At 35.4% G+C, this 13,081-nt stretch overlaps 3 protein-coding genes across 3 annotated transcripts; 2 read left to right on the top strand and 1 right to left on the bottom strand.

The window, feature by feature from the left end:
* Positions 1-6: 6 nt before the first annotated feature.
* LOC145215007 (uncharacterized) lies at positions 7-2,627 on the bottom strand. The gene has a single exon (XM_080083659.1). The coding sequence runs from the start codon at positions 1,655-1,657 to the stop codon at positions 170-172; it is 1,488 nt and encodes a 495-aa protein (XP_079939785.1). The 5' UTR covers positions 1,658-2,627; the 3' UTR covers positions 7-169.
* Positions 2,628-3,050: 423 nt separating this feature from the next.
* LOC145213142 (guanine nucleotide exchange factor MSS4-like) lies at positions 3,051-3,407 on the top strand. The gene has a single exon (XM_080081376.1). It carries the CDS (start codon positions 3,051-3,053, stop codon positions 3,405-3,407), a length of 357 nt encoding a protein of 118 aa, XP_079937502.1.
* Positions 3,408-3,409: 2 nt separating this feature from the next.
* On the top strand, positions 3,410-12,929 carry LOC145215004 (uncharacterized). The gene is made up of 21 exons (XM_080083656.1): positions 3,410-3,818; positions 3,953-4,091; positions 4,292-4,421; positions 4,586-4,719; positions 5,000-5,112; positions 5,346-5,523; positions 5,925-6,010; positions 6,121-6,636; positions 6,831-6,963; positions 7,072-7,192; positions 7,463-7,595; positions 7,665-7,849; positions 8,152-8,245; positions 8,305-8,426; positions 8,486-8,592; positions 8,969-9,086; positions 9,328-9,500; positions 10,003-10,111; positions 10,367-10,522; positions 10,596-10,698; positions 11,091-12,929. The coding sequence occupies exons 1-21, from the start codon at positions 3,710-3,712 to the stop codon at positions 11,243-11,245; spliced, it is 3,114 nt and encodes a 1,037-aa protein (XP_079939782.1). The 5' UTR covers positions 3,410-3,709; the 3' UTR covers positions 11,246-12,929.
* Positions 12,930-13,081: the final 152 nt, after the last annotated feature.

Here is a 13,081-nt window from a genome sequence, read left to right as displayed (position 1 = left end):
GAAAGGTTATTGAAAATTTAAGGCACCGATCCGTTTTTATTTAAATGCCAGTTTCTGCTGACTTTTCAAAAATGTTTAATGACAGAAACCGAATATTGCAGAAGCAACATAATCAGCCAAAATTTTGTTAGCTCTTTATACCTCACCACAAAGAAAGTGAAGGTTACAATTAACAACTATTGATCATTGTTTCTAAACAATTCCAATCATTTTGAGTAAAACTTGCCAGGCCAGTGGCCACACTCTCCGTTCTGGTGCTAATATCGGTAGACATTGATAAGTCATCTTGAAAACATACATCAGTTACATTATCAGAGACAGTTTGTGATGGTCCCATTACACTTTCATGCAAATCAGTTATACATTGCCCTGGAAGTAAACCTATTTGCAACAGAGGTTCACCATCATACACTTTCCATGGTCCTGAATGAACAGGATTTATAGTATCATTCGGCTTGGGATGCAACAACATGGGTCTTGTAATATCTTCCAGTTTGTATGTCCTATTTAATAGGTGAGTCTCATCAAGACTGTTTTGAAAATCCGGTTTGCTTGAACTCTTTAACAGTTGACTCATTAAAATCCCCTTGTCAGAGTTAACTGGATCATTAAATTTGTCTTTTATGGCTCCTATTAAGTATTGACAACACTCACATTTCTGCAATGACAGTTTTGTTGTGGATATCATCCATTCTGAATAAAGCTCCTTGCTGAGGTTTTCATTAATCTTGTGGTTTTCAATTTTGCCTAAAACATGTTTGGTCCACGAACAGAACAAATTATGGTACTGGGTTCCATGATGGTTTTCAGAAACTGCACTTACCAATTTACATACGAGTACAAACACAAGTTGTCTATGCCTGATTAGTTCAAGAATTGGTTTCCAAAAATTAAAACACTGAATGTTTAATGAACTCCCAGGTTTAAGCAATAACAGTTTTGGGTAAGCTACAAGAAACTTTCGTTCAACCAAATAAGTACAAAGTTTTTCAGCTATTATATCATCCTGAATACAAAGTTCCAAATTACGCACAACAGCACTTGCTTTCTTTTTTCTTTTTGCTACAGTGATGTTTACATGCTTTCTGGTCAGTACAGTTACATAATCTAGCAACAGTTTAAGAATCATTTCTTCGCCATTTTTTTGCACAAGAACTTCTGAACATTGTAATTGTTTGGCCTTTTTATTTTTCATAGCTATTTTGTACTGCACATCCCAGTGATTATCCTTCAGCCAGTCTAGGGCAAAAACAACAGCCTTCTCAAGCATTTGTGAAGTAGGCAAAGGACCATGTGCCATTTCATGTCTTAGGTTAATCAACCATTCCGGTATACCAAAATCTTCACCAACCTCATGGATGGGCTTTTTCGTGTTACCTTTAAGCCCTCTCTCAGTTACCAAACCAACAAATTGTGTAACTGCTGCTGACATCAGTTGTCTTTTGGCATCCCTGGTAACTTTGTTACTTTCCAGCCAAGATTCTAACAGCCTTGATGTGGCATCAATAGCTACAGGTATTTTGCTACAGAATCGCGCTCGCCATAGGTTGATTATATCTAATGCATCATATTGGTCTTTCATGTTGCCACAGAAAAGTTTTTGGTATGTACAAATCCATTCTTCGTCAGAAACCCAGCCAACCACTCTTTCACTCATGATGAATTGTGTTTTTCACCCAATTTGTTTTAAAATGTGTACTACAAAACAAGTAAAAAGATACCAAGTTTTCAAATCAACGATCAGGTTATATTCTATAAGCCCTTTACTTGATTCTAACTAGCCTAACAAGTTATTCAAAGAGGATTTTTATGAATCATGGGTCAAACTGTCTTTAGATTTTAAGATTTGGACTGAATCCAAAAAAGGTCTTTACCGTTACTTGGCATTTAACAACATAATTGCTTCTGCAGGCAAATACAAAAGTGTCCCAGCACACATGTTTCCATTACAAAGTTGGATACTTTGTCAACCATTTTTTAGTTAAAGAAGGAGTTTGTATGTTGTTCTTAGACACACCAAACCGACATAAAAATTGATGGGATCATTTTTAGATCAAGAAAAACATATATTTTGCCTGTATTGCTGAATTCGACCTTTAAAGTTTAAACCTTCTTGTTTTAGATTTTTGTACATCAGCATACCCTGCCTTATATATAAGTATACTAAAAAAAGAACTAGGAAAAATTAAAACAAAAAAATTACCTGCTACAATTGCTTTCAAAGTTAAACCTAAATGCAACTCGGATTTTAACTAACAGCAACTAACCTTTTCACAGGTGACAGATGGCAAAAACAAGACGGCTGCAGCCGTTATTAGGGTAAACATTTTTCTCACCTGACAACTACAAAATTTACAGAAATCGAAACGTTACCAAAGAGTTGGGATCGAGAATTTATACGATTACGAGCTGCATCATGGTGCGGAGACATGTCATTTCGATAAAGTGTATTAACGGTTTTGTACGTAAGGTTTAGTCTAAGCACATGCAATTTTTTAAAAAAGGTCAGAACACATGTAATATACTTCCTTTCAAAAGAAAAGCTAAAAGAAATCCACTTGAACTTAGATGTTGGTTTGTTTGATTGTTTCTGTTCATCTTCACGTTTGCACTTTTGCACCTTGATTTTCTAGAACCCATTCAACCATGACAGAGGTCGGATGATCGAAAGGAATTTTGACGGCAGAAGATTTACTGCACTTTGTTCATTTGTTGGCTTTTTGGTAATGGCTGATATTTAGAATGAAAATGTTACAGCTTGTTTAAAATATGAATCTTTCTGTAACAGAAAGTGATTGTCTTGTTGCAGTGACGAAAGTGGTGGTGACTGTTGGCGTATCCACATGCCCCACCATTTTATAACCATCTGATTACTGATTCTATAAGTCAGTTTACTTCAGACTTTCAGAGGAACCAAAGTCGATATCAGGGTAGAATAAAAACCTTTTGTTTTTTGTTAAATTAATGTTTTTGTGAATTGTTGCTGTCTTTCTTTGATATGTACTTTAGCCTATATTTATTTGTCACAGCACTTTTGTTTAAATTTAACCATGGCTGAAGGGAACATTACCAATACCGCTGTTATTCAATGTGAAAAGTGTGGTTCAATTATTTTACAACCAAAAACAGCTGTGTGGAAGGAAATTGAAGATGGCATTTTTCTTCCACCAATGAAGAAATGCGACGGGGATGGTGAAACTGGGCATAAATTTTGGACAGTAACAGACATGTTTTCATTTGAAAATGTCGGCTTTTGTAACACTGTAAATGATATTAAGTATTTAGCATGTGCTGATTGTGAAATTGGCCCGATTGGTGCTCATAAGTTAAGTGATAAAAAGATATTCTATGTTTCTCCACTGCGCGTCAAGCTGGCTGATGAAGACAAAAATCCAGTAAAGAGCTGACTTATCTGAGTTTCATATGCAAAACCCCATTCCCAGTTTCTCTTCTCTTACAGTATAGACACATATTACAAAGCAGAACAACCTTTCACAACTTGGTTATGCTTGTGTCATACCATGGACCCGATATGTATTTATTATTTATCCAAAGTTGAAGTCACCCTTGCAATTAAGCTGCTGTTTTGTTTGTGAAATGATGCATGTTGTATTGTATTTTTGTGATCATCTGACCAACCATGTCTCTATTTTTGTGTGTAGGTGTGAATTTGTAACTGGCATATGTGGCATACACTTAAAAGAACACAATGAATGACAATACTGATAATGACGCTGAAGTACTTGAAGATGTTGGTTCTTGTAGCAGTTTACAAGTAGCGACATGTGAACCTGAAAATCAGTGTTTTATTCCACAAGGTTTGAATTGTCAAGTTTTTGCTGTTTAATTTGCTTTCAAAAGGCTATTTCAGTTTTTTATGACATTATGGTGTAGACACCTGTGTTTTCTTGTGTGTTATGATGCTTTACATGAGTGTTGTTGTTAATTATAGACATCCCAGCTTGTCACCCACAACCTGGAAATTGTGGTCTGTATAATCTTGGCAACACCTGTTACATGAACAGCACGCTACAATGTTTGTTGCACAACACATCACTGCTGGAATACTTTTTGTCAAATAAAAAGTATAGGTGTGTATGATTTTCTTAAGTACCATTAAAATGAAAGAAATGCAATTACATGATGTTGATTTATTTGAAGTAAATGTATGTTTATGTCCTTGTTTTTGTTTTCCTTTTGTCCTAAACCCAAAAAGTAATATTTGCTTAGCCTACCATACTCAAATTTATTTGTGCTTTATGGTGATTTTTCTTGTTTATCGTTTTTTCAGTCCGGGTGTTCTTATGGAGTTTCACTCATTGATTGAAAAATATTGGTGTGGAAAATGGTCTGTCATAGTTCCAAAAACATTTAAAGATTTTATTAGTTTGACACATCCTCAATTTTCTGGCAGTTCGCAGGTAAGCGATCATTTTTGCCCTCAGTCAGATTGTTTTATTTATGTACTTTAAAGTGTTTACTTAAATAGTTGCATAACAATGTACTGACTAGGCTCCAGTGAAAATCCTGGTTTATGCGTTGCTTTTTTTCTGATGTAATTAATGTAAAAGAATTTTTTTTATAGCATGATGGGCAGGAGTTTTTGGCACTTTTTCTGGGTTCTTTGCATCTTGATTTGAAGGAGTTTGATGAAAACCATACCACTACAGTACCACTTAACACTAAAATCTGCAATGACCTAACCATTCCTGATGATAAGTAAGTAGGCCAACTTTAATGTGTCCCTATCCACAGCTGTGTTGCTACTATTGCATACATCCAAGCAAAACGGATGTATATGTATGACTGCATTTCATTGTTTTTTTGACAACAATTTTAGCAAATGGTAACTGAGATATTTTTCAAACACATAAAGTTGAAAGTTGCTTGTGTTAGGTTGCAATCTGTGCATTTCACCTGTCTTGTGGAACATACATATTGTTTGTCAATGATAAAAATTGCTTTCATCCAGTTTTAACCATTTGCTTTTTGTATGAAGTTCCAAACGAAGAAGAACTGAAAGCATTGAATATTTGGACAACTGTTTGCCGATTTACAAAAGAACTGATGCTATTAATCAGCCTGACCTACGAAGTTTGACTTCATTTATAGGTAAAAACTGCAGAATTTCATGTTGTATTTTGGTTACTGTGTTGTTGCTGTTTGCAGGTTTTTCTTATCAGAAAGGGTGCTGATTAGATAGACTGAGAATTAATTTGATAGCTAGCATAGGTAAATGTTTAAGACTAATCAATTGCACATAAGTCTCTTGGCTACATTAGTTAATCTATTTTTAGTGCCTGAATTTTATGTCAAGTTGTACATGTACTCTATGCAACTTTAAGGCAAAGAAAAGAAAACACTGAATGTGAATGTGTTGAATGCGGATGTGGAATGTGATGAGGAGATCACGACTGACCACAGCAACAAATACCCACAACCTATTGGTTCTCGGCTAAACAATGGACAACTACTGCAACTTTCCAGTAGTGATGATCAAACTTCCTGTTCTTATGATGATACGTAATAGCAGAATTTTATCACAATTGTGCTAACTGAATGTAGTTGTTGGCCCCTTTTTTTGACAATCCGCTGTCGTTTTTGACCCTTTTTATTTCCCAATTGGTTTAGTATCAAAGTTTTGATGAAAAAAATTCCCAGTTTTTTGTTTATTGTTCCATAAAAGGAAATGTTCAGAAAGCCACCTTTCTAGATGTTTTTTAGCCTTGTTGAAAATGTTGGTACAGCTTTTTTTTCTAAACTTGATTTTGTATTGTTATTGGTTTTTAAAAATATTTTAAGAATACTTGTTCTCTTTTTTTTAATCTTTTTGTCACACAGGACTACACAGCCAGAGTTATACCCACAATATGTGGCTTATAAATGGTTAAAGATTTTGAAATTATATGTTGATTTTTTTCAAGTGAAATGGAACAAGACCTAAAATCAGAAAAAGTTGCGGACAAAAGATCTAAACAAACTAATGTTTTAGCTGACCTAAAACGCCAAGGTAAACCAACAAAACTGAAATATTTTTACATTTAGTTTTTGCTATTCGACTATTCAAAAAACATTTTGGACCATTAGGTGTTGCCTAAAACATTTGCCTTTATGTTGCAGGAAAAACAAACACTGATGTTGTACAATGTAAAAAGCTCTTCAGTGAAGCTGATGTTGATATGTTGCAACTAAAAACCAAAGTTGGCACTCAAAGTGTTTTAGCATACAATGTTGCAACTGAAATGTCTTCACTATGCAAACCATATCTTTCAACTGAATTTCCATTTGACAATTTTAATTTCCCTGACAAAGCTTGTGTAGAAAAAAGTGATTATTTGGGGCCATTGCTGCCCAACTCTACAGCTCTGGATATACCAAATGTTAGTGAAACGTTTCTATCACAAGTGGAAACAGGCGATGGGACTTCTTGTTTTCAAAATCCTGAGAAAAAAAAGATATTTTCACTTAAACCGCACAACAGACTTCGCATAGGGTTGCTACAATCCAAATATAGTCCACTGCTGCCATTTTCTGCCAAATGCAAAGACTGTGAGTTGGGCATTTCATCAAATAACTTCTGTATTCATACCCCAGTTGAGCAGAACAATGGGCTTGAATCTATGACAGGGGAAAAAGGTCAGTATCAATTTCAGTATGTGTAATGTTTGAAGAAATGCAAAACTACATGTACATATCATTCATGTAATATTTGCCTCAACAAATATTCTAGCATTGTTTTGTTTGAAACAAGTCACCGTTTACATGCATTTAGGTTTAGATTTTTTTTCTCAATTTTTTTTTCATTTTTAACACAAGCTTTTGTTTTTAAGGATCCCTTGTCACTAAATTTACTAACATACTTGTGGATGAAAACCCCAAACCTGATCAAGTGAAAGCGGGAAATCTTGACAACAATGCGGGATGCAGTAAAATGCATGTTGAAAAAAGCACTAATAATGCAAGGTATAAAAATACCTTTGGCTCATTCATTAAACTATAAATTTTGTGCTTGTGCAAAAAAACCAATTGTGCTGTGATATTTGCATATTTATTGTAATTGTGTTGTGACAGGTATGATTCACTCTCTAAAAAAGCAAATGAAACTGAGGTTAGCAATGAGGACATTGATTTGCCTGGTAACTTGACAAGGGCCGAGGAAATGTGGGAAAAGTACAGTGAAAAGAACCACTCTGTAAGAATTCCTTGCAAAAACATAAAAATATAATAGACTTTTTATTTTTGACCCCACCAATTTTCATTTCATGCTAATCAAATAATAATTTTCATTTTCTTGCACTCTAAATGACAATTAAATGATGAAATAATTTTAATACTTTCTTTACATTCACAAATAAAATTTGATTCACTTGTCGAAAATTAGGTTTTTAAAACTGGCTTACAATAAGAATGAACAAACCATCAATTATTGTCAAATAATCTGGAGTAATTATTATGCCTCCAGATTGTGGTGGACAACTTCCAAGGTCAACTAGAGAGTGTTGTTTCGTGTTGTAAGTGTGGAAACACATCTGTGACATATGAACCATTTATGTATCTGTCCGTGCCAATACCACATGCACTACAATCTGTGTTTGGTAAGTTTGCTTTTTGGTTGTCAGCAACATAAATCAAATTTTGCTGTTATTTCTTAATGTGTTTTTTAGACGTGAGACTTGTTCCTTTGCATGGGGATTCATTTATGACTTCTGTGTATGCACTGAAGCAGGGTAGAGTAGAAGACTTAAAGGAAGCCATTGCACAGGATTTGCAATCTAGTCACCACAAAACATTTGACCTGGGAAAATTTAGATTTTGTGAAATGAAGAACTACAACATCTTTAGAGTACTGGTAGGTTTATGCAGAAAATTAGAATTTATTTCTTGGATTTTCTTAGATGTCTTTAAAATTGATCAAAACAAAAGTTTCTTAAGTGTTATAGAAAAACGGTATAAAATACATGTAATGGTAGTAAAGGTGCGATTCTGCCACAACAATTAGGGATAGCTAAAGTCAATACTGTTTTATGTTTGATTATAAAATGACACTGTTTTGCACTTCTTTGTTACATACATACTGCATTTGTGCATGAAAAATAATACTAAAAATATTTTACACAAGTAAAGTTTGTGATTTGTTTGACCAAATTTCAGGAGAATACTGCATTCTTGAAAAGTGTTAATCCTACACGAAAAATAGAAGCAATTGAAACTGCTGACATGCTTGTAGCTGAAACTGATACTGATGGTATGATGTGTATGGAGATTTATTACTATCCATACAATCTTAACAATAAATGTTTGCAGATACAACACCAACCAGTTCTTGGAACAGCTGTTGCATTTGTTTGGAAGATTTTGCTGATTCAGAGTTACTTCGACATAATGCTGAGTCATGTTCGGTGATGATCTGTCATGCTTGTGTCCAGGTATAAAGTACATGAATTTCCCTCCACTTAATTGCTATAGACTTTTGTTTGTTTTTTAGTCATCAGTCGAACATTATGGAATAGATGGCTTTTCATGTCCAATTTGTCATTGCAAATGTTCGCCACATACTGACTTTGTTCAACTGGCATCAACATCTTCCAGCAGGTATTAACATGTAAGGGTGCTATTTCATAACCAACACCGTATTTATTACTCTTTGTATGATTTTAAACTATTTGTGGCTCTGGTCATGAAGCTAGGTGTTCACATTTTTTTACTCATAACAGACCTTATGTGTACCTTATGTGTAAAAAACAACAATTTGTGCACTGTAAATATTTGATCATGATTATTCTGAAGCAGGCGTTATCTGTTTCCAAGCATTGGCTGTTTACATTTGTAGAATTGTGTTTAGAAAGTAACAGCGATCATAAAAGGAAAAATTGTTGGTCTTTGGTGCAAGAATTTTTAAAATAAGCCAACATGGTTAAACATGATGTAATCTTTAGACAGAAAATGAACAAATAGTTTTTACCTACAGGGAGGTGATTGTAACTTTGAACTTTACTTGTGTTGATGCTGATGGAAATTTGCAGCCAGTTGCACATCCTCTTCTTTTAAGAACTTCAACTAACCTTAAGAAATCCAGCTTGACTGAGGTACGTATATTGCCCTTTTTACTTATTGATCAGGAGATTCATTCCCAATTTTTTACATCATCATAACGTTTTTCACCTCCATAATATATACCACAAGTTTGGAAACGTGATTTGCATAGAAGATTGACAATGCTTTTATAGCAAAATACATTTGTCTTAAATAAGACAGCCAACAGATTTTAACCTGGATATAAATGTTTTCAAACTTGGAATTGATAGGTTGTAAATTTTTGTGCGTCAGTTTTTGCAGATGAATGACAATAGATTGCCAAAAACCGAAAACTTCATCCTGACATATTGTTCACTCGATGGGATGTTGTGTTCACGATGTTCACACCTCGATTCATGCAAAGGTTGTGAAATTACAGACACAGATGTCCTAACATTACTGCCTGGTGACAACATCTGTGTCAGGTAAGTGTTATGTCTATTCTTGTAAAAGTGCCATTGATTTATTCACAGTTAACATTCGGGACCAACAATATATAAAATTAATTTTTACTTTGTCTCAGTATTGTTAAATCATCCTATGCTGTAAACCAGGGGTGGGCAGCCTGCGGGCCACATGTGACCCATTGATTAAATTTGTGCGGCCCGCAGAGACACTTGAATTTCAACTGTACTGGCAAACGAGTCCAATTATTACATATTTTTGAGCAGATATGCTGCGACAATATGCTGCTAGAATCAAATGCGAATTTTACTTGTAAGGCATTTTTGGTATGCATCAAAGTAAAAGCACCTTGTGTTATATAAAGGTGCGGCCCGCGATTCAATCATAGCAATTGTATTTGGCCCCACAGTGACAAAGGTTGCCCACCCCTGCTGTAAACCCTTATCTCTTTTTGTAACAATGTTGGCATCTGATTTATCCTTGATTTTTAATTTCATTGCAAATCGTCATTTTGATTGGCAGGTATATCGACCTACCAAAGAACTTTTTGAGCGACTGCAGCAAATTGGAGTCAAATGAAAGAAAACCTGTCACACTTGACATGTGCTTGCAAGCTTTCACCAAAAACGAAGTAAGTTTTAATATTTGCTGTAGAAAATTAATAATCGCAGTTTCTTTCACAGACCAATTCGGTTAACCGCATAATATGTTTAATCGCATTGCCATAGGAATCGTAAATCCAAACCACGGAAACTTGATTAGAGAATTGTCTAGCTGTTACGAATTTTTTTTGTTTTTATGTCTTGCAGTTTGAGTTTGACATAAGCACATAGAAGTATTTTTGCATTTCTTACAAAATATAAATTTCTATTTGTTCGCTTTACAGACATTAGACGACAACAATCCTTGGTTTTGTGTGTCCTGTGGAGTGCATCAGATTGCTGAAAAACAACTGCGTATTTGCAAGTGGCCGAGGACGCTGATTTTGTACATCAAGCGTTTTCTCTATCACAGTAAAACAGCGGTAAAAGTTGACGACGAGGTTCGTTACTTTCAAAGGCAAATTGCATTCTTTTGTGTAGTGGTGCTTAAGTTTTGTTTTTGTGATTTTGTAGGTTTTGTTTCCTATCGAATCTTTTAATCCTGGCATGCTGAGTGGAACGGAGCCAGCGCAGCATAAAGTTTACGACCTTTCAGCTTGTATTTCACATTATGGAGGTAAACAATTTTGTGTAAGATATTTACCTTGAACATTAAATATGCATAATACTTGTGTGCCCAAATTAAGGAATCTTTCACAGAAATGCAAACAAGAAATAGGCTTTAGATTCGGCACCAAATAATTTAAATTTTCTAAACAAACTTAACTGCGATTATTTCTTCATAACTAAGGGAAAAGGATGTCACATTTGCTATATTTAGTGCATAGGTCTGTGTGATTAAACGATACAGAATATTTGCTGCGTCTCTTTCCAAGGGAAGACATGGTGTCCTTTTCCTTTTGTTTACACATTTTGGCCAATAAGGTCACATTTTGTATGAACACACCAGTAAACAGGGACACTGGCTTTTTGATTTATGTACAGATTTTCAAGTATTGTTATGTACAGGTGTTCACTCTGGTCATTACACAGCGAACTGCAAGCACGCCACAACTGGTCAGTGGCATCTTTACAATGACGACGTAGTTTCTGAGCACGAACTCTCCGCTAAGGATACATCCAATGTCTACGTGCTATTCTACCAACACCGAGAGGAGGCTTAATATAACGCCAGTTTGGGTTTAGATTTAAACTTTTTTGAACACTATTGAATCGTTTTGTATGATAGCTTTACATTGACAGATAAGAACACAAAAAACGTTGGATCTTAAAATTTAACAAATGCCCATCAAAGGACTTCTGTACAAATTTGGCATTGCACCTTGTTTCTTGTAGCTGTTCGCATGGGTGATTGAGGCGTTTAGTTGTGACTGTAAAGAATGTAAAGACGCACGTCGCTTGCAAGTCACACTCTTTTCGTTGGTGAAATTGCGTAGAGCTGGGAATGCCTAATTTCCAGTCATTTATGTCGCTTGCGTTTGCCCTGACAACGTGAGACGTGCCTTTCCTTTATTTTTCCATAGTTCGAGTAAATCCTGCCATGGCTGGTTGCTCGTACATTATTTGGACAAAATTGCGTCACAACCTGCCGATCACGTGACTAAGCCATTGCGCGTCATAATTTGCACGAAATTATGCAAAACTGCAGTAGGATACAGATGTGCCAGTTTGAGAAATACAGCATTTTTCCATGCTTACTGACCGATTTTGTTAGTTTATCCCTGTTTCTTTAGGATAGTCATAAATCAACATGCGCAACATATATGCTGCGTGTAATTGCCCTGTTACGAAAAGAGAAATGCTTAAAACCCGGGAAATGTCTCTATTCTTTGCACCTTCTATGGTATCTTTTGTGTAGATGTGTTTTCAAGAATTGTTGAGATAAAACACATTAACCCTAAATGCAAAACGACAATTTTGCCTGTAATAATCTAACCCAGTTATTTTTGCCAATTATTTATTTTATCCCACTTCGTTTTTTTCCCATTTACTTTAATTCGTTGCGTGTTGCACTTAAACAACGTCATGCAGGCGCTACCTCTACAGCTGCGGATTGTACAACACCAAAGCTCGATGTTGTGCTGTTTATACTATTAACTCCGCTTCGCTAAAGCACAAAACCACATTGCCGTGCCAAGTACAAATGAAACCGGTATCGATTTCATGATTTCAATTACTTTGCCATGTTCGTTGTTTTAAAAGCCTCAGGGTCGGTTTGTATATTTTATTTGCTGATGGGAAAGTGTAGCCCTCCTGCATAAAGAAATATGTTACATATTTTGCTGCATCTTTAAACCAACCCTGAAGATTGTATTCTTAGATATGCAAATGCAATCTAATGTTAGAAGACACTCGAACGCCTTTAACCTATGACTTGTCATACTTCAATTTTACATTTGCAGCAACATTCACTTCTTAACGCTGCAGTATCGCTCCAACAAGAGCCAAATATAATACTTTCGCATTGTGATTCTATTTCTACCCACTGAAGGTGTTCGCCTACAGAATGCTTAGTTTTCTTGTGTTTCGTGAAACCAAAGCAAATTTCTCCATATAAAAGCCACATTACGTTTTTTTGCCTTCGTTGCAACGATCATCCACCGAAGCTTGGTGCCAACTACTGTGAATATATCACATGCAGTGATTAACTTATTGGGAGCATGGCTGACAGCAAATACTAACTTAAACATTGGTTCTGTGTTGCTCTTTGTATACTGTTGGTTGTGTCACCATGCTTCTGTATTGTCTCTATTGCCTCCAGTGTTATGTCATGCTTCTGTGCACGGCTCTTTTTTCATTTCGTTGTTTTGTCTCATCACGATCGCTTGGCGCTTGACGTGTAGGCGATCTTTTTTGTGTGTATTGTTATTAGGTGATTCGAGGCTGTTTTTTTTAATCCAGTAGTTTTAGCAAACGGTGGTTGGGACATCGCACGTAGGATTTAATTGACAAGTCGCATAATTTGTTGCACCGACGCGACAGAGTGTTTTTATTCTGAA

Source organism: Phallusia mammillata, chromosome 2, assembly GCF_965637545.1.
Source record: "Phallusia mammillata chromosome 2, kaPhaMamm4.hap1.1, whole genome shotgun sequence".
Classification (NCBI taxonomy): domain Eukaryota; kingdom Metazoa; phylum Chordata; class Ascidiacea; order Phlebobranchia; family Ascidiidae; genus Phallusia; species Phallusia mammillata.
This window is presented reverse-complemented; position numbering and strand designations above follow the sequence as displayed.

What these genes read in the sequence shown, in the direction of transcription:
- LOC145215007 (XM_080083659.1), bottom strand. Translation starts at nt 1,657, where the DNA reads ATGAGTGAAAGAGTGGTTGGCTGGGTTTCTGACGAAGAATGGATTTGT.
- LOC145213142 (XM_080081376.1), top strand. Translation starts at nt 3,051, where the DNA reads ATGGCTGAAGGGAACATTACCAATACCGCTGTTATTCAATGTGAAAAG.
- LOC145215004 (XM_080083656.1), top strand. Translation starts at nt 3,710, where the DNA reads ATGAATGACAATACTGATAATGACGCTGAAGTACTTGAAGATGTTGGT. An exon ending in AGCTGACCTAAAACGCCAAG is followed by an intron (nt 6,011 to 6,120) that starts GTAAACCAACAA and finishes TTTATGTTGCAG; the next exon opens with GAAAAACAAACACTGATGTT. An exon ending in CGGTAAAAGTTGACGACGAG is followed by an intron (nt 10,523 to 10,595) that starts GTTCGTTACTTT and finishes GTGATTTTGTAG; the next exon opens with GTTTTGTTTCCTATCGAATC.